The sequence below is a fragment of the Chinchilla lanigera genome, unplaced genomic scaffold (assembly GCF_000276665.1).
Source record: "Chinchilla lanigera isolate Chin_1 unplaced genomic scaffold, ChiLan1.0 scaffold00019, whole genome shotgun sequence".
In the NCBI taxonomy this organism is placed as follows: domain Eukaryota; kingdom Metazoa; phylum Chordata; class Mammalia; order Rodentia; family Chinchillidae; genus Chinchilla; species Chinchilla lanigera.
Genome location: NW_004955420.1, coordinates 28,773,804 through 28,793,702, shown reverse-complemented (window position 1 = coordinate 28,793,702; position 19,899 = coordinate 28,773,804). Strand labels below are relative to the sequence as shown.

General features: G+C 49.2%; 1 protein-coding gene across 1 annotated transcript in view; it reads right to left on the bottom strand.

Moving 5' to 3' along the window:
- Ulk4 (unc-51 like kinase 4) overlaps positions 1-19,899 on the bottom strand; it is a 398,151-nt gene that overhangs the window by 237,459 nt on the left and 140,793 nt on the right. The window contains exons 28-29 of the mRNA XM_005383568.2: positions 8,437-8,488; positions 8,202-8,346 (exon numbers count right to left, since the gene is read on the bottom strand). Coding sequence (XP_005383625.1) covers positions 8,202-8,346; positions 8,437-8,488 — 197 coding nt within the window. The remainder of the gene's footprint in view (positions 1-8,201; positions 8,347-8,436; positions 8,489-19,899) is intronic.

Genomic DNA, 19,899 nt, shown 5'->3' with positions numbered 1-19,899 from the left:
CAAGAAAACGAAAGCGTTTCTGAGGACAGACTATGAAAGAGGGCCAATAACGCACGCTTCCTGGCACGTCTAACGCCCTCTCTTCCAGAATTCAAACCAGGCAGCAACCTGAGTCAACCCCAAAACTTTAAAAGGTAGCGCACAGCAGTTAGTAGCCATTGAGGGCTTCCTGGGTGTACGACTTGAATAGGCTGAGCTCTGTCATTCTCTGCACTCTGCATGGATATTTACGTATCTATAGTTAAATGGGTGCCTAAGTGCTCAGAGAAATGGACAGTCCTGAGGGGAGATCAACAAAGACATATTACACAGAGATGCTTTTCAATGAGAGAAACACAAGCAAGCACAACTTCAAAATAAGTGTTAAATACAGCTTTGGGTAGTAAGCACTGCTCTGCCCTCCTCCATCAGATCCACAGCAAATTTGTATTATATGACAGTCCACACTGCAGGTTAACAATATATGCCAAGAAACATCGTGGCTGAGTCAACGTGACTCGGAGGGAACAATGGCATTTACCTATGTCCCATTACTAACTCCCAAATTACCCCAGTGTAGACTCCCCAGGGTCTAGGTCTGAGGGAGAGCACCCCTTAGCCAAAGACTCAAAGCCAAAGACTCAAAGCCCAAGTAAAAGGAAAAAAAATACTGTGATGCTGCATTCTGATGCAAAATCATTATCTAAGGAGAGGCTGAAAGTGAAATATTCTGTCTGTTCTGACATCTACTCCAGCACAGCACCCTCACGGCTAGGGAGACAGAGAAGCCACATGGTGCTGTCCTCGGTCTACTGAGCCACAGCACCCACAGCAGCCCGTGGCCGCCTTCCCCAAGCAGCGACACAGCCTTCCAGCGCGCTGCCGCCTACAGAATCCACCTGCAAACTCCAACTGCTAAGAGGAAACACAGTTCTAATTTGTAAGGAATATATTCCTTTCTCAGCTTCCAGCAAACAAATCTTAATAACTTATGGAGCCACTATGGTCCCGATGATTTTACAGGTCACAAGAGAGCTATAAAGGAAAGTCTGCGCTCTCTTTCCCCAGGAGAGAAATGGCGCACTGTCGGAAAGACATTGTAAGCACGTTCCTATCAGCACGAGCTCTTCTCAGCACAAAACACTCAAAGCTAAAAGAATCCACGAGACTAAAACGCACATTCACGAGATGGATCCAGTCCAGCAAAGGCAAACAGGCTTTTCTGTGACTGGGCCCGTCGCCCGCCCCCTCCCAACGGGCCCACCTGAGATACAGCAATTCCTCCCTCCTGTCTGTTTCCCTGCACGCCGCTCTCCTGTTTCTCCTTCCCCAGGACTCGGGGTGGACGAGTCCCCGCACGTTTGTGTGATTACTACTTAGCCTCACCCTGCGACACACGCCCACTGAGGGCAGAGCGGCGGTGCCGTCCACCGCAGCGTCCCCAGGCCCAGCACCAGGAAGCCACCAGTGCGTACTTACTAAATGAAGTGGGCAAGAAAGGAGGGTGAGAGGGAGAGGAAGCTCCCTACCCTCGGCCTAGGACCCGTAAGAATACAGGTGTCCTTCAACTGCAAGGTGGAAACGACTGACCCCACCCGGACACTGACATCCTGGGTGAGGAGCCGGCTGTGCAGCTTCCACTGTGCCCTCTGACCCGGGTTATGGGCAGCTGTGGGTCTTTGCTGCCCAGCAGCAGCACGACAGAGGATCGTCCCCACACCCCAGCCCAGGGAAGGCTTAAACCTCGAAACTCCAAGTGCAGTTTCGCTGGTGCGCACAGCTTTCACCACCACAAGTCAGAGTCCTGAGTCACAGGTAAGTTGGGAGCACCTGTGCCTCCATCAGTGACATTAAAACATCCTGCCCCAGGACAGCAGCGGTGTTTCCTGAGAAGGACCTAGTCCCCGATGCAGTTCGGTACTGACAGAGAAATTCCCTAGCCTCACACAACTCTTAGCAGACAAAATGTTCAGATAACCAGCATAAGATTTCAGTACCAAGATTTCATTGATAATGACTTTGCCGTTAAGCTTCTGAGAGGTGCTGATGCTAACTAATAAGGTCAATTCGGGTCAATTTGGTCCATTAAACACTGCCTCTTCACGTCTGCATAAACCTTTCAAATTAAATCTGGTCTCTCCGCTGAATAAAAATCGCGGTGATTTTCTGAGTATATGTGATACCTTTCCTCCCGCAAGAGAAGAAAACTTTTCTCATTCACCGCACAGATACACTCAGTTACAATCCTGGCATTCCAACTATCTGACGGAGGGAAGAAAACCTGAATGGAGGCAGAAGGAGGAGAAGGGGAAGCGAGGGCACCCACACTGGGGTAGGGGCAGGGCCGAGCTCTGAATCCAAACCCACGAGCCACAAGGCCAGGCCAGATGGCCACCGTCAGCCATAGCGGTAAGCAGAGGGCTGCCCAGGCTGGAGACAGAGGAGGATGTCACAGCGACTGGCTGGGAGAAAGAGGAGGCTGCGAGCAAAACCCTACACCCTTTAAGGACGTGACACGTGGGACAGATGTGGGTACCACAGCCCTGAAACTGTACAGTAGGTTGAGTAATCACCCCAAAATACATGTCTACCTCCGAGTGCCAACAGCCTGTGGATGTGACTATCTTACTTTCTCAGTGCTAGGACTAAACACCTGATACCCACAACTTAAAGGAGAAAATGTTTATTTCAGCTCACAGTTTGTAGAGGTGTCAGTCATAGTCAGCTGGCTCCAAGGCAGGGGGCATAATGGAACAAAACAGCCCATGGTGTGGCAGGCAGGGAGCAGCGGCAGCAGGGAGCCTGCCTCGTTTCTCTCCCACTATATTCCATCAGGCTACAAGCCTACTGATTGGTGTCGCGCACACCCAGGGTGCAGCTTCTATTACCCACACCCAGAATGATGCTAGGTCAACTTAGTTCTCACACATCCACGACCCAGCTGCCTCCCAGAAGGCCCACGCATGAGCACATAAGGCCTGGGGGACACCTAACATCATCACAGTGACCTCACACACAGAAAGGGGGCTTTGCAGATACAGCTAAGGATCTCAAGACAAGATCACTCTGAGCTACACATCGTGATGCACGTCTGTTATCGCAGCATTTCCAAAGGCTGAGGCCAGGACTGTCGCAAGCTTAAGCCCAGCCGGGGCAACACAGTAACTCGGTGAGACCCTCCCTCAGAATAAAAAGGGATGGGGATACAGCTCAGTGTGAAGAAAAAAGATATGGTCACCCTGGATTTAGATAGCCCCAATCCAACATAGTATCCTCACAGGAGAACAGCAGAGGGACACCTAAGACACAAGGTCCAGGGGAAGGGGAGAAAAGCAGGTGACAGTGCAGCACAGAGCATCAGAAGGGGGAGGGGCTCAGCATGATCCCCAGCCCTGCCGGTGCCCTGGTTCCGGGCTCTGGCCTCCTGGACGGCTGAAGAACGAACTCTTGTCCTCAGCATGTTGTTTTGTGGAAGTTTGTTACAGCAGCCCTAGGAAACCCATGTAAGCCACAAGGAGCTGGATTCTGCCAACCGGAAGGGCTGAAAGTAGACATCCTGGCGCCTTCCGAAGGACTTGGCCCACAGCTGCCTCACTCTCGATGGGTAGGACCTGAGCGCAGGAGCGGGCACTGCAGGACTGGTACCCCAGGAGCTGGGACAGGGAGTGGGACTGCACTACGCCACCAAGTCCATGCACCAAGAGGAGACAGCGTGAGAACGGGTTAGTCAGCACTTGCGATCACACTTCTGGGCCCATCCTAGCTGAGAGGCGCCTGCCCTGCTTCCAGACAGTGGGAACAACCCCAGGACACAGGTTTCCAAGCTGTGCGAGAGGCTGTGCAGTCCCCGGAGATTCCCCAGGAGGCCGCTGAGAAACCTACATCCTGTGGGAAACCCTGTTCCAGAAACTGAAATGGGTGAACTATAAAACCTAAAAGCAAAGCAGAATTCAGAAAGAACACAGTCCTCAGGTCTATTAACAGCACCCAGAAGACAGCTCAGTATTTAACCAGTGCTTCGGAGAACATCTGTGCTCCCAGGACTTGGAAACATTTTCAGGGGATGATGCTGAGCCTTCAGTTCTGTAAGGAGGAAGCTGCACAGGGGCGGAGGCTGTGCCTGGCTTGGTGCTAGTCGAGTTCGCAAATGGATATGTGCTAGGTACCGGGTGAGTCCTGGGCTGGGAAGAGAGCAAACACCGCCCCGCTGGCTGCAGGGAGCTCACAGGCACCGCCTGCAGACAGCTGGACCTGCCTCCCCACTCCTGACTGGGCTGCAGTCCTCTCCTCGCCAGTCATGCCCGGGCTCCAAGTCTAGCTGAATCCACGAAGGGCATCATGACCCACAAACACTCACAACCCAAGCGCCTCTCCTTTTTTTTTTTTTTTTTTTTTTTTTTTTGGTTTTTCTCCAGTACCGGGAACCAAACTCACGACCTTGTGCTTGCCAGGCAGGCGCTTTGCCGCTGAGCTAAATCCCCAGCCCCCGCCTCTCCTTAAAGAGAAAGCACCGCACTGAGAAGAGGTAATGCTTCCTTGCCCTTAATTCATTCGTTGACACAGTCAGCAACTCATCCACAGCATTCACAACAGACGTGTCCGTGTCTGAACGTGACTGGGCATCGGTGCCGTGTGGAGAGGAAACAGATTTTCTTAGGTAGTGGGAACTGGGTGTTTCCGTTTCCAAATAAAATAATGTTGATTAATCAATGGCTTCCTGTGAAATCTGGAGCACCTGCCCTACCTATGCCTGAACAGGCTATTGCCCTGGACTCACTCAACAGGTCAAAGGAAATTAGCATTTCAGGAAAATTAGAAGTATCAATATCCATCGGTCTACCTGCCACGCTGAAGAGGATTCCAGGGAGCTACTATGGATCTTAGAAACCTCATCGTTTTTAAACCGTTATGTTTACATGCCCAATGGAGAATATGAATTTTCCATTATTAGGATTTAAAAATTACAATTACAAAAATTCATCTTCAAAGACTTTCCAACTCCTTGCCAAGGTTCCAGCTTTCCAGAGTTAAGAAAGTTAAACACAGGCATACAGATATTCCATTTATAAAAGTGTTTATAGAACATTCAGCCCTTCCTACATAAGCCAGGCGGCAGGACAGGCATCATCTGTTTTAACGACTACTTCGTGTCTGTGATGTGTGTGCTGCTGCTCTTACTGTGCTGCTATAACCTCCACTGGAAAGGTTAACTGAGAGATTACACAACAAGCCCGATAACACGAGTGGTGTGGTAACAAACGTCTGTGCAGAGCGCACCGCGTCCCACACGCCGTGCTGCGGGCTTTGCGAGCAGGGCTGCGTGTGGCTCCCCAGTCTCCTCTGAAGCAAGGACATTACCCTCGCTCCACAGAAGTGGAAATCAGGCTCTGAGCCCGAAACACAGAGTGGACCGGGACCTGAGCGCCCCATCAGAGCCCCTCGAAAGCTCCACACTGGCCAGCCGCACGCCATGCTCTGTGGTGCATTCTAAGTTGTCTAATAAAACCCTGAGCTCACTAGGTTATCTGTGTCCTTAAATCACCATGTGGTTACAGCTGTATTTTCATCTTTAATGCCTCATCTCTGAGAAAGTTAATTATGCACACTAACGGAAATACGTATTTATTTCAGCTCAAATGAGTAATACACGAGAAGGGAATTAAGGGTTAACACATTTTATTCTACAAATCTTTCCAAGACTGAGTGGACTTCTGCTATAAAGACATTTCAGCGCAGACTCAGAGCTGTTGACAAGCTCCTGCTGGACTGTGAGGCCCTGCCGGAGTAGATCCTGTCCCCACTGGAGTAGATCCTGTACCTTTCGTGAGAGAAATATCTCAGGTCTCAAAAATGTTTCCCACAAGTTTTTAGATAGCAGATACCTAAAGCCTATCTTTTAAAGTTCACATTTTATGCAAAAACTGCAGTTTTATGTTTTCAGTTCTGGAAAAATACCCAGAAGGGGAATAGCTGGTTGAATAGGCCCTCTCATCCTAGTTTTCTGAGGAATCGCCACACTGATTTCCACAGCGGTTGCACCAGTCTACACTCCCACCAGCAGTGGGGAAGGGTTCCCTTTCCTCACAGCCCCCCAGCATTTGTCATTGGTTGATTTTGTGATGATAGCCATTCTTGCTGGGGTGAGATGGAATCTCAGTGTTGTTTTAATTTGCATTTCTCAAATGACTAATGACGTTGAACATTTTTTCCTATATTCATTTGCCATTTGTATTTCTTCATCTGAGAAGTGTGTACTCAGATGCTCATCTCAGATTCTTGGATTGGGTCTCTAAATTTTGGGGGCCTGATTTTTTTTAATTCTTTAATGTTCTAGATAGAAGTCCTTTGTCAGAGGGACAGCTGGCTGAAAACATACCACAGCAATATATGTTTATAGCAGCACAATCTGTCATAGCTAAATACTGGAAACAAATGCCCATCAACTGAGGAATGGATAAAAAAGATGTGGTATTTTTATACAATGGAGTATTACTCAGCTATAAAGGAAGATAAACTCGAGGCTTTTATAGGTAAATGGATGCAATTAGAGACCACACTCGTAAGTGAAATAAATCGGACCCACATGTGTGAACATCACATTAGCTCTCTAGTGTAAGAACCTGAAAATGTTAATAAAATCTGAAAGGTGCGACAGATATTGTACAAGGGAAAGAAACTGCTCAAAAGGAAAGAATAACTGGGATGAGGGAAAGGAGAAAAGAAAGAAAGAAGGAAGTGGAAAAAAAAGTATATATATAAGATAGTTAACACAATTGTACTACTAATTTCTAATGGTTTATTGAAAGGAACAGTTAATGTTAATTGTTTGATCTCACTCTTGCATGCTTATATCTAGTAATCTGAGCAACTAATTTGAAGGTAACAATATGTAATACAACAACCATTGTTAATTTCCTATCATCTTTTTTTTGGAATTCTGTATCGTTTCTATTATTTTTGTGTTGTATTGTTTTTGTCTGTTTCTGTTATTTTGTTTTATTCTTTTCTCTTTAAAATAAAATATACTACACTTTTAGGTATTTTCTTGTTAGAAAGGCACATATGATTATACACAAACAGTTTTAGAAGTGTACAATGGCAGTGGAATTATTAATCCCACTGGAAAGGTTGTAACCTTTTATTTAACCAACAGAAATATGAAGCATACACACACTCATATAAAACAAATGCAAATGAAACTGTATTGAGAGTTTGTCACTAGGAAAGTCCCCCGTGACAAAGCTTGACTTTCTTTCCACACAGATCATCATTTTCTCCCTTTGAATAGCGGTAGAATCCTCGCTCTTCACATTTATAATGGAGATACCCTAAAACCCAGCTTCAGAAGAGCAGGAAGGAGACGGGAAGGAAGCAGCCCTCTCCACAGCCAGCTCCACAGCGCCGCAGTGCCCGCCACAGGAGGCGTGGCCATTCGTGTGTCTTTCTAACGTGGCCCTGATTTTGTGTACCGTCACTGAAACTCAACACCAGCTGAAATCAGAATGCAGTTGCAACTGATGATCATTAACTTTTTAAACTGAGAGCGGATCTTGAGAGGTTGAACTACAGAGGGCTGAACAGGCAAGGCTGCCCCCCTTGAACACCGGCCAGGGGGCGGCCTGCGCCCAAGGGAGCAGTGGCCGGGCCTGCGCACTGCGGGAACACGCAGCAGCACCGCGCTCTGCAGGCTCCTCCCGCTGTGACACGGCCACTGGCTGGGGTAACTTACTCCTGAAGTCCGAGCCCCCTCAACTCTCAGGTACCATTCAGGACTTTCCTGCATTTCCAGTGGGAGCTCTCTGGGCTCACCCTGCTGTTGGCCATGTGAGCAGTGGAATAAAAGCGAAAATCAATCCGTTTCCGGCCCCCGTGCTCACCGCCTACACTCCCTCATCCCCTCAGAACAAGCCCGTTTGTAACTGAGGGGTCTGGGAAGGGAAGCGCCCCTCCGCTCATGCTGGGCAGGGCAGGGGGTCTCAACTTCCTGTCCAGTAGCCCGGCTACGCTGAGCTTAAATCCTCACCCTGGCCCTGAGCTGGGCACAGTCCCACCTGCAAAACCCCAGTCCTGTGGGGCAACAACTGGGGTTGCACCATCCTCCGCAGACTCGCGCCTGCAGTCCAAGTGCCCCAACAGCGCACACTCCAGGACACAGGCCGTGACCGCACCAGTTGGGGATGTCGCCCTCTCGGCCGCAGACCACCCTCCTCTGCGCTACTCACTGGGGCAGCAGCGTGTCGCGCACCAGGCCCAGCAGGCTGCGCTCAGAATCAGCAACGGCCTCCTCCTCGCCGTCCCCAGCCGACAGGTTCACCAGCAGCGACGTGGTTTCCGAGAGCAGGCGCAGGCTGCAGAGCCTCCATTCCACTGCAGGAGAGGGAACAGGCGTGACTGCGGGAGGGGCAGTGGGCGCGGGGGTGCGGGCAGGAGGGGACACCGCGGGCCAGCCGCACTCACCATTCTGGCTCTGAACCAGGGAGACCAAGGGTGGCAGGATGTACTCAATGACCTACAAGGAAGAGACAGAGGTGAGGCTCAGCGTGCTCTCCAGGCCAAACCCATGAGCACCACCTATGCTGTCCCAAGGGCAGAATCCCTCATCCGAGGAGGGGAAATCGGTGGATAAATTTATCCCAGATTAAACTCTTCATGACCCCGAATAAACCACCAAGCTTGTTAAGCTCTGAGAAAGTCCTCAGGTCAAAATGGCATCATGAAAATCGAGAGCAATTTCTTCAAACTTTGAGTTCCTACGGGAGGAAACGTAGTAGAAAATGTAAAACCCGGCTGGCATGGGTTGGAGTTAAGCCATCAAATTAATATGTACAAACTCATTACCATCACTTATGTTTAGGCTGAACAAGGACAAAAGGCTGGGGAAAATGAGACACCAATCCCTGTGTCATCAAGTACATCAAACAACTATGTAAGGCATTCACAGAAGGAGACTCAAAAGGTACAAACACACTACGCAAACCTTTCCTATGATGCCCTAGTTAGATCAGAAGACCACACTCAAGCTAACCCAAAATAACAAGTTTTTTCTTCCAAGACATCAGTGAAGAAAGAGGACATCACTAGTATGACCTAACTGAAAAACCTACCATCGAGGGCGTGTGAGGGTGGTCTGGTGGGAGATATGACCGAAGTGTGTAACACACGTGTACAAAAGTGCCCGAAGGCACCGTACACTTGTTCCCAGGCACACACGCTCACTCCAGAGCAGGACCCAGCCCAAGAACTACAGATCCCTGCTGCCCAGCCTTCCCACAGCGCCAGCCGCGCCCCGAAGAGGGACACAGAACTGCTGCAGAGGAGGCCTAAGGCAGGCTTCGGCTGGGAGAGAACTCCTAAGGAAACCCGAAGACCACAGGAAAAACAGGCAGGGATGCTTCTGCAGACAGTGCACTACCGGATGCGCCATCAAAGGAGGAATTTTTTTTTTTTTGCCAGCAGAGCTGCCTTAGAAGAATTGTTAAAAGAAGTTCTTCGAAGAGAAGGGAAACGACCTGGGTCAGAAACGGGTCTACACGCAGAGACGAAGAGCACTGGAGACGCGGATAAAGGAGGGTGAGCATAGTCGCGGGCTGAAGCCCTGAGAGGCCAGGTCTCTGCGGAGTCACCTGCCGTCCGGGCAACAGCAGTGTGCACGCCACCGCCACCCTCCCGAGCACCTCAGACTGGTTCTGCAGCAGCTATGGACGCAAAGGTCACAGGTCACAGACATGTGTCAAGAAGCATGGGGTGGTGGAGAGTCCCACCAAATGCCCACGCTCACCCTGGCCACGCAGCGCGGAGCGGGCTGGAGCCCAGGGACAAAGCGTGGGGCTCCACACACCGCACGGGCCAGGGCGTCGAGCAGTGCAGAGCAAGCCGGCCTTGAAGGAAGTAGGTCCGTTATTTTTTAAAATATTCAAAGAATTTTTTTTTTTAATTATTAGAGGCTTAAAGATCTAATGGTGGGAAGGAAAACTTTTAGAGGAAAATAAAGGATAACTTTGTGATATTAGAGTAAGAAAAGGTTTTTAAAACGACCTCCCCCTCAAAAAAAGAATAAAAAACACAGCCTGTTTTCAGGTTCTCTAACGAACACCTGAGGCTGGGCCACGTTTACATCAGAGGTCTCCCCAGGAGACCAGGACTGGGTGAGCCCATCTGCTTGGTTTGGGTGAGGGGTGTGGCGGAGCCATCACGGTGGGGCGGGCTCCAGGACGCAGGGCAGACACCGAGCCCCAACCGCTCAAGCCGCGTTTATGAAACGGTGCGGGAGCTGTGCGTGCAGCGTCTCTAGGGCGCTTGCAGTACTTACTACAGGGGGAAGGCCAGCTAAGTTGCTGTGCTGAGAGAACGGTGACAACAGAAGATGTCCGTCCGCTTCAGTACAGACGCAGTTCTGTTCTAACATTTCAGCTGGGGCTGGCAGAAGCGGTCTGTGCTGAACGCGCAGGTGTAGCGGGCCAGCTGCACGGACACACCTGAGTACGTTAATCACAGAGGTCCCCACAAACCAGTGAGAGAAGCCATCGGCTCCAAGAATTCTACGACCCCGGTAACTCACAATGGATTCACATGCAGGATACATCAGAACAGATCAATGAGAAAAACACAACTCCAAAAACTGAACGAAAGACATGTGTATAACTGAACAGGACATTCGCAAAAGGGAACGGCCACAGAGCCGGAAGAATCTGAAAACTCAACCAGAGAATAATAACAATAAAGAAGTGGAAACACAGAGACTGAGATTCAGCTTTACACACAGACATTAGAAACATTCTAAGTGCCTGCAAGACAGGGGGCACTGGGAACTCATCCAGTATGACCAGTCAGCGCAACCGCTGGAGGACCAATTAACTCCACAGTGCCCACCAGCGCTGAAAACGCACACGCCGCACAAGCCAGCCAGCAATTCACTTCTGCATCCCCCGTGATACCCTGAGATTCTCAGTTCAGGCCCAATTCTGAGCGTGTGAAATAGTGGCCAAATCTCACAATCATCAACTTTAATGGGCAAAATCAACTCGCAGCAGGACCTGGACAGCGTGACACGAGGGACCCTGACACAGGACATGCAAGCGTTCCGTAATGCACACAAATGCCAACTGCTGCAGCCAAAATTTACAAGGTTTTTTAAAAATCTATTTATTATAGTATCATTTGCTTTTTAAATTAACATATTTTTCTCTGAATAACCCTAGGCAATTAAAATAGTACCCATGGTGATATAAAATCAATCCTCACAAGTGAGACTAATCTTTCAGAAGAACAAGGGCAGGATGAATTACAATGTGATATGAGATGCTTTTTAAGTATATAAATGAAGAGAGTAAGGAAATTAGAATATTTGACTATTTAACTCCTATGTTTGTTGAGTAATGACAATTGATTACCTTATCAAAGGAAAGCTACACAGTAAGAAAGTAATTGAAAAACAAAATTATGTGAAAATAACTACTTGCCCAGGAAGCTGAACTAGGTGAAGGACATAAACACTAAAAAGATAGTCTAATCAATTTATTCATGTTCTACTCAATAACTGCAGGGATCAAGAAAATAGTATTATTTTTAGGGAAAAGGAGACCATATATCTTTAGAGAAAATGTACACTAAAATATACAATGACTCTAGCAAAAAGGACATGACCATAAATTTTTAAACGTTAGTTACCTCAGGGTATAGGGCAAAGAAGCACAGTTGGTTCCTGGAGTAGTTTCAGGTAAAAAAAATGAAGAAAATTCAAGAGAGGAAATTGAAGATGATAAAATATTTTAGTATACGCCCCTATAAATCTCAGGAATTATTTTCTGTACTCTCAAGATAACATAGGAGAGAATGTGTATAACTAAAACATTCTAACATTTACATAGACATGAACTGTATATAAGCCCACACTAGCTATACACACATACAACACCCATGTGCACTGTTATGGTTTATGTCTATGTGTCCCCCCAATGCCTCATGAGGACATGGGGCAGGCTTTTAGAGTTTGATTGATTATGGGTGTGAGAGCTGCACCTGCCCTGGAGTGGATAGTTTGCATATGTAAGGGAGAGGAAAAGGGTACCTGAGGACATTCCTGCCCCATTCCGCCCTGGTGGGTGCTTGCAGCTGAGCTGTGTGCTGCTGCCCTGAGAAGCAGCCCTCTGCAATGTGCCACTCTGCCTTATAATCTGCCAAGTACGGACTGAAGCTTCCACAAACTGTAAGCGAAATAAACCTTTCCTTCCTTAATTTTGGGCGTCAGATATTTTGTCCCAGCAACGAGAGAAAAGTAACCAAGACAGAATTTGGTACCAGGAGAGTGGGGTCGTTGCTGTGACTATACCTGACCATGTGGTTCAAGAGCCTTGGGAAATGGCTTGTGGGAAGTGTTTGGAAAGGTTCAGAGATGTCGCCTGAAAGAGAAGCGCTAGAACGCCTTCAGCTGTTCTGTTTGGGAAATTCTGGTCAGAGCTCAGAAGACCAGAAAGCTGATAGAAATCTTGCCGGTAAACACCAGGTTTGGGAGGTTTCTGCTTGGAAGAAGGACTGCATTGGTCTTTGGACTCCAGATGATGTGTGTTATGGTTTGGCAGAAAGTTTGTCTGCATTTTGCTCATGTCCAGAGACATTGCCTAAGACTGAGATTAAGGGTGGCAGCGGACTGGTTAATCTGGCAAAAGAAATATCAAGGCAGTGAAACGTTGGGGCAGTGGCATGGCTATTGTTGGGGGCTTTTAGCCGGATTTATATTGAGAATCAAGAACAAAGAGCCCAGCAGGATGATTTAAAATGTGAGTTTGGCCAGAAAGAAAGCTCCAGTAAAGCTGTGGACCGCAAAGGTGGAGCTGAGGAGATCGCCATTGCTGAGAAGGAACAGGAAAATAGAAAAGATGGCCTGAGGGCATCAGAAGCAGCAAGTCTCCACCCTTTGCAGCTTCAAAACTGCAAAGGTGAAAGACCTTGCCTTGAGAAGGAAGCCTCAGAGCGCCATGTTCCAGAATGGCGGCGGCGGCCAGCCCAGGTTCCAGAATGGCAGCAGCATAGAAAATCTGCTCCTCAGAATTGGATTCAGAGTGCCCAGTAATCCAGGCACTCGACCCCTGTGGCCAAGAGAGAGGAAAGCTTGGCTACTTCTCCAGGTGGCAGCAGACCTTGGCATCATCCATGTAGCCCTGGCTTTAAGTGCATGGAGAATGCAGGAGTTCTGAGGTTAAAGAGGCTTCCACCCAGATTTCAGAAAGCCTGGGAGGCCAGGCAGTGTGCCCCTGACAGGGCAATATGTGAGGCTGTGAGTGTGAAGCAAAAGGTGCCCTGGAGACCTCAGAAGTTTAGAAAAGCCAGGACCGTGGATGATCTAAGGAAAACTGCATGGAGGGAGCAAAGCAGGCCTAAGAGAGAAGCCATGGAAGCTGTAACCACCAGAAATGCCACAGGGGTGGACTCATGCAAACCCTTTGGAGCTCACAATGTGCCACAAGTTGCTTGAGATGCCGCATGTGGAATTACAGGACATAACGTTAGCCCTGCTGTATTTTGGACTTGCTTTGGTCCCAATGCTCTGTATCCCCCTGTGTGTACCTTTTGGAATGATACTGCTTATTTTGTGCCATTGAATGTTGGAAGTGTTTAACTTTTCATTTGTATGGGGGCTCACAGCTAAGAGTTTGCCTTACATCTCGGAGGAGACTTGGGACTTGGACTGTTCAGCAATGCTGAAACTGTTAGGACTTTGGCAACTCTTGCAGATGGACTAAATGCTGTTTGTATGAAGGGATGGGCATGGGTCTTTTGGGGTGCCAGGGGTGGAATGTTATGGTTTATGTCTGTGTGTCCCCCCAATGCCTCATGCGGACATGGGGCAGGCTTTTAGAGTTTGAATATGGGTGTGAGAGCTGTACCCGCCCTGGAGTGGATAGTTTGCATATGTAAGGGAGAGGAAAAAGGTGCTTGAGGACATTCCTGCCCCATTCCGCCCTGGTGGGTGCTTGCAGCTGAGCTGTGTGCTGCTGCCCTGAGATGCAGCCCTCTGCAATGTGCCACTCTGCCTTACAATCTGCCAAGTACAGACTGAAGCTTCCATAAACTGTAAGCGAAATAAACCTTTCCTTCCTTAATTTTGAGGGTCAGATATTTTGTCCCAGCAACGAGAGAAAAGTAACCAAGACATGCACACACCATTCGGATGAGCTGACGGTACAGTATGTAGGGAAGGGGCTATTCAAAGCCCAATAGCTACTCAGGGCAAGGAGGGAAATAGGGCCATTCATAAACATGCATACATATGAATATAAGATAAATGGCAGAACATAAATAGGAACAGACACACAAGGGCTTCTGGAAAGATGGGAGATGTGTGTCTGCTGGCTTCACGTTTGATCACCAGAAATAAGTGGCTGCAAAGAGTCAGCTTAAATTAGGGCCAAGTCATGATGTGGCCCTTTTTAAAAAGATACTTAGAGCAATTTATTTGGAGAATGAGCATATAAAACTTAAAACAATTGCTTAGATATATAATCCACAAATACCCAAGATAAGAAAGTAACTAAACTAAGAGAGGAGGGTGCCCCGGCATGCTCGGATGGCAGACTGGGCATGAGGTCAGGCTCAGCCACCGGCCCTGACCACAGCCTCCTGGCTGGCAGAGGACCAGGGACAGCAGGGAAATGAGAGCAGGCTGGGCCCTGGAGTGGGAATTTGTCAATTGTCTGTTCAAAAACTAGGACCAACCCCTTTTCTAAGAAAGTGTGAGCACACGTGTGTGTGTACATCAGTCACCATGGTACATGCTAAATTAAAGGGCCTCTGAGGACAGCTCCGGCCTCGTGCACTAAGCGGAGAGTGAACTCATCTGACACGGGGTGGTAACAGGTGAATCGCGCTCACCTTGATCCCATTTGCTCTTCAGCTGCTGATGAACAAGACGATACTTCATTATAACCTGACATGCCCCACTTCAAGCAATGTTGAAGATGAGCTATCAGATGATCAGCAGCCTTCAACTACAAATAGCCACTAGGCCATATTTGAGTTTTCTTTTCACTAACAGAATATCAGTAATACAACAGCTTAGAGACAAGTGCATTTCCAGTTACTACAATGACAGCACACTTTCTGCTGTTTACAGATACGTGTCTTCTTTATTTTGGGTTTGTCTCTCTTAAGAGTACACTCCACTGAAATTCTCACTCTGCCTGTGGAAATCACCCACACCTGTCTCCACTCAGCCGACCCAGTGTGCCTGGGACACCGAGCGGCACAACCCAAGCAAGGCCACCTCGCCAGCCACCTCCTTCCCTCACCCTGAGTAGCACCCGATACACAGGACAGTGGTGACACAACACCCCCCTGGCTTTTCAGGAACGGCAGGTCTCTAAGGACAGCCACAGAGAAAACCAGGCAAAAGGTTGTTTATCCAGTGGTACCTCGGTTCACAAACTTAATTTATTTCACGATTTTGGAAAAGATGGACACGGTCACGTTCATGCGGGAAAGATGGCCATGGTCGCGTTTGTCACCAGATGCAGTTTGGTTTGCAACCAACTTACTCACAAACAAAAGCGTTCATGAACCAAGGGCCCACGGTATCTGCTTCCTGCAGGCAGGCGGGCAGAAATTCAGAAGCTGTGGGTGGAGACAGAGGCACCTCACGCGGCTCTGGGGACAGCGAGCGGGGGTGTGCAGTGAGCGGGGGTGTGCCCCGCAGGGGACACTGGCAGTGCCCGTCAAAGCACACTGCATCTGCCCTTGCATTGTGATGAAAAATGCCTTTCCAGGAACTTTCCCTGAAGACACACCACCCACAACGCAAAACTGCAAGGGAGCAAAGCTATCTATTTCTTGTAATGGTAAAGTACGGCAAGTGCCTGAAGGCCAGGCCCAGGAGTCTGGCTGAACAGCCTGTGGCGAGCGGACGGACAGGGAGGAAGCACTGCACTGCTCTAACAGAGTGAGGAGGAGCGCTGTGAACTACAATGGAGTAACTCCCACGTTCGTGATTAAGAAGCAAAATGTAAAATACGTGTCACCTTTTGCATACGAAAAGTGGAAATAATAAAGCATGAAACTCTTCCCATGAAGAAGCCCTGAGCAGAACACCAGGACAATGAGGACAGGTTGTGGTGGACATGGAGAAGGGACATTCCTCTGAGGAAAGGCAAGATGCCACTCCAAATACATCTTTCTCTTCTGTGTTTTGTTTTTATTTTTGTTTTGAGGTGAGATCTCACTATATAGCCCAGGCTGGCCTCAAACTCACAGTAGTCCTCCTGCCTCAGCCTTCCAAGTGCTGGGATTACAGGTGTGCACCACCACGCCCCACTGAATATATCTTTTTCTACCAGCTCAATTTTTAAAAGCTGGTTGATAGGCTATGCATTAAAAAAAAGTAAAATCAGGGGCTGGGGATTTAGCTCTGCGGCACAGCACCAACCCAGCAACTGCAAGGTCGTGAGTTTCTGGTACCCGGAAAAAAAAAAAATTTAAAAAAATTTTAAAAGTAAAATCAACAAGACATGGAAGGCAAAGTAAGTCTAAAATGGAAAGTAAAATGAAAGACCCACAGAATCTGAGAGCCGACTAGACACAGGCTGGGTGAGCGGGGAGGCGAGTCCTGTGCGGCCCCCACCTCCCGAGGCCTGGGGTCTGCCATGATGCACACGTGTGCAGGGCTGAGCAGTAGAGAAGGTGCTGAGGGCAGCACTGTGGGAAAGGCCGCCCGACGTGCCCACAGCGCGGTGAACTCAGACCTCAAAGGCGTCTGTCTGTTCACGTGCGCGGGTGTGAGGCCTGGGAGTACACACAGCTGTATCGTGCAGACACGCGTGTGTTCATGTGTGCTCACGTGTGAGGGCTGCAGTCCCTTGGGCAGTGTAACAAAGCATCTCAGACGGGCACTCTGCATGTGTGGGAAGCGTGCCGGAGCGACCCCAGGCCTCACAGTCAGGAGGAGCGGTTCCGAAGGAACAGGACCCATTTCTCATGGTTCTGGAGGCGGGGGTCCCGGGCACCCCAGCAACGCGTGCTGAGGGCTGCTGCTTCCAAGGCGCCGCCCTCCAGCACAACCCCATGGGTGGGAGCAAGAAGGGCTGACGGAGGGACGCCACAAAACCGCCTGAGGCCCGGCTTCCAGTCACCACCCCGACCGTGCAGCCCCGCTGTGCGTCCCTGAGCTCTGTGCAGGGGGGAGCGCTGTGTTCATAGCTGCACCTTTGCCGCACCGCTGCCTGTGAGGCTTGGGCACCTGCCCAGATCCGCATTCCCGCTGCTGTCTCCCGTGCTGTCCTCCGACCACAACCGAGCCATAACTCAGTCACACACAGGCTCTGACGGGCACGGGCGGTGTTCAGCAGGGCGATGTCAGCATTCTGGGAGACGCGGGTGAAGGAACGGAAGTTCACAGTGCTGCTGAATATACGCGGAGGAGCAAGCCGCTGAGCTGCAGGGTCCCAGTAGACAGGCAAGTTCCACCGCTGCCCCTAGCTCCGTTGTACCAGTTCACACCCCCACTACTAGTTCCTGAGAGCTCCACTTCTCCTACAGCCCTACCAGTACTCAGCACGGACTCACATGTCTGACTTAGTTAAACACTCCACATTAGCATCCCATCTTTGATTCAAAATGTACAAAAGGGCAGGCTTTTCATTTTTCTTAAATCATTAAGAGTTATCTTTTTAAAATCAGAAAAACTGAAATGCATTTTAGCAGATTATTGTCAGAGTTCTCTAAAAAAAAAAAAGGAATCGGCCCGATGTCTCTCTTTGCTATTCATATTTTTGGAAACCACTATGAATGAGAACCAATGCTCCGTAGAGACCGTCATAGTGGGTTTGTGACTGCTCTGCAGCCAGACAGATGCTTCCCAATTCCAAGGTGCTCAGCGGTCCAGAAACTGTAAAACACATGTTGTGCTCAGGGCGAGTTAAATGCACTCAGCCCCTTCCCTGCAGTAAGGTACTGACTGAGGGCCCTGAGTGTACATCGCTAAAACTCCAGACCACAGACTCGTGGGGTGGAGCTCCCCATCTTCCCGCTTTCAGGTCATGCTCAAAAAGAGACAATTAGAGGATTTCCCGTGAGTTACAGCTTTAAAAAACATTTTCATGAAGCAGTAAGTTGCAACAATGTCTTTTCCATCACAATGGAAGCTGTGACTTCAGTAATTAGTGTGCTTACATTTTAACTAGAAAATAAACTAATTAAAGTCCTATTTATGCAATACAGATATTTACAAACCCTAGATCTTAACATGTTAGTTATGAGGTTATTGTTCATTAGGCAAACAAATCAATAAGCAACATCCCAGCAAGTGCTAGCTCAGTCGAGAATGTGGAGTTCACGCTAGGAAAGCGACCGTGAAAACAGGGTTTCTAGTCAGGGTGCTTCTATTGGATTAACACCTCCTGAAAACAAATGCCTGAAAATGCCAACATGTACAAAACCAAAACCCTAAAATTATTTAAGGTCTGAAAATACAGTGGGGGACCTTTCAGGCCAACTCTGGATGAAAGCCCCAGGCAGAGCTCAGGACAGAGGGTGCCAGGTTACCGACCCACAAGATCCACACGGGCTCCTGGGGTCCTGCCAGCTGCTCTGAGCAGGGCAATCTATGAGGCTCTAGCACTGAGCCGCTGCCTGCACAGGGGATGTACTCTCACATCCCACAGAGCCAGGTGTGCAACCAACCTCTGCACATTCCTTCACGCTCCAAACCCTGAGAGGCGTGCCTGGGAAACCACGGTCGCAGACCTGTGTCTCAGGGGTGTGCACACAAGCCCCAGTCATCCTTGGGGAACCTGAGGCCTTTCAGGGGGAAACAACCCCCAGACTCCGTCCCAGGGCATCACCACAAGTGGACTTTAAGGACGACGAGCAGCCAGCAGTAAACAGAGAGACCTCCCAAAACAAGGGAGACCTCCCAAAACAAGACAATCCTGGCATGAACAAGAGGCGGCGGCGCTGTCGGTGGGCACTGGAATAACCAGACCCGCCTGGGAGCAGCCCCACCCGACAAACGTGAATGAATGGAACACGAAGTGGAGAATATTTACAGGGACCAGGAAACTACTGAGAAGAATACAGGTTTGAAGGCGAAACAACTTCTAGAGATGGAAACACTGCAAATGAAAAAATAACCGAAATCAAAAACTCAGTGGCTGCATTTGGCAGCAGAATGGACGTAGAAGACAGAAACAGGTCAACGAAATCACTCAGAATATATCAAAGGACACCGAGGAGACAGCTGGCTTAGAGGGGAGTGCAAAAGTTTGATGTCCTGTGATCTGAGCTGAAGAAGACAGTGGTAATGGCGGAGAAATCCGCACACCAATGAAGACAGGCCGGAGCCCTCAGGCGCAGAGAACCCTAAGACAATGAACGAAAGGAGAAAGCCCCATTCAGTTACATCAGGTGAGTCTGCAGAACTCCAAAGACACCTCCTATCAAAAAAAAAAGTTTTAGAATGAGCTAACAGATGAAAAGAGGAATTACCCTCAGAGGGAAAACTAACTCAGAGCACAAGCTGGAGCAAAGGAGAGGAGGTGCACGCCCACGGGCAGCGGCATCCGCGTGACGCCGAGCGCTCCTGGCAGGAACACCTGCGGCCTAGAGCTTCACACTCAGCAAAGCTGTCCCTCGAGAAACCGGGATGTTGTCAGACCTGGAGCTTGGCGCCAGAGCCCCCAAGTTAAAAGAGGACTGGAAAAGATCCAAGTGGGAAGAAATCAGTGAAGACTGCCGGAAAGAGAACCAAGACTCAGAACAAGGGAAGCAGAAACGAAAAGGCAAAGTAAATATTAATTCCAAAGGCGCCCTCTGCCCAGCCCAGAGGAGCTGCCGCTCCTCCTCTGTGGACCACTCCCACGCAGGGTCAGCGGTAAGGGGAAGCTGCAGGGAGGGCACTGCCCTAGAGCACAGAGCCCAAGGCTGCTGCTCTGTGTT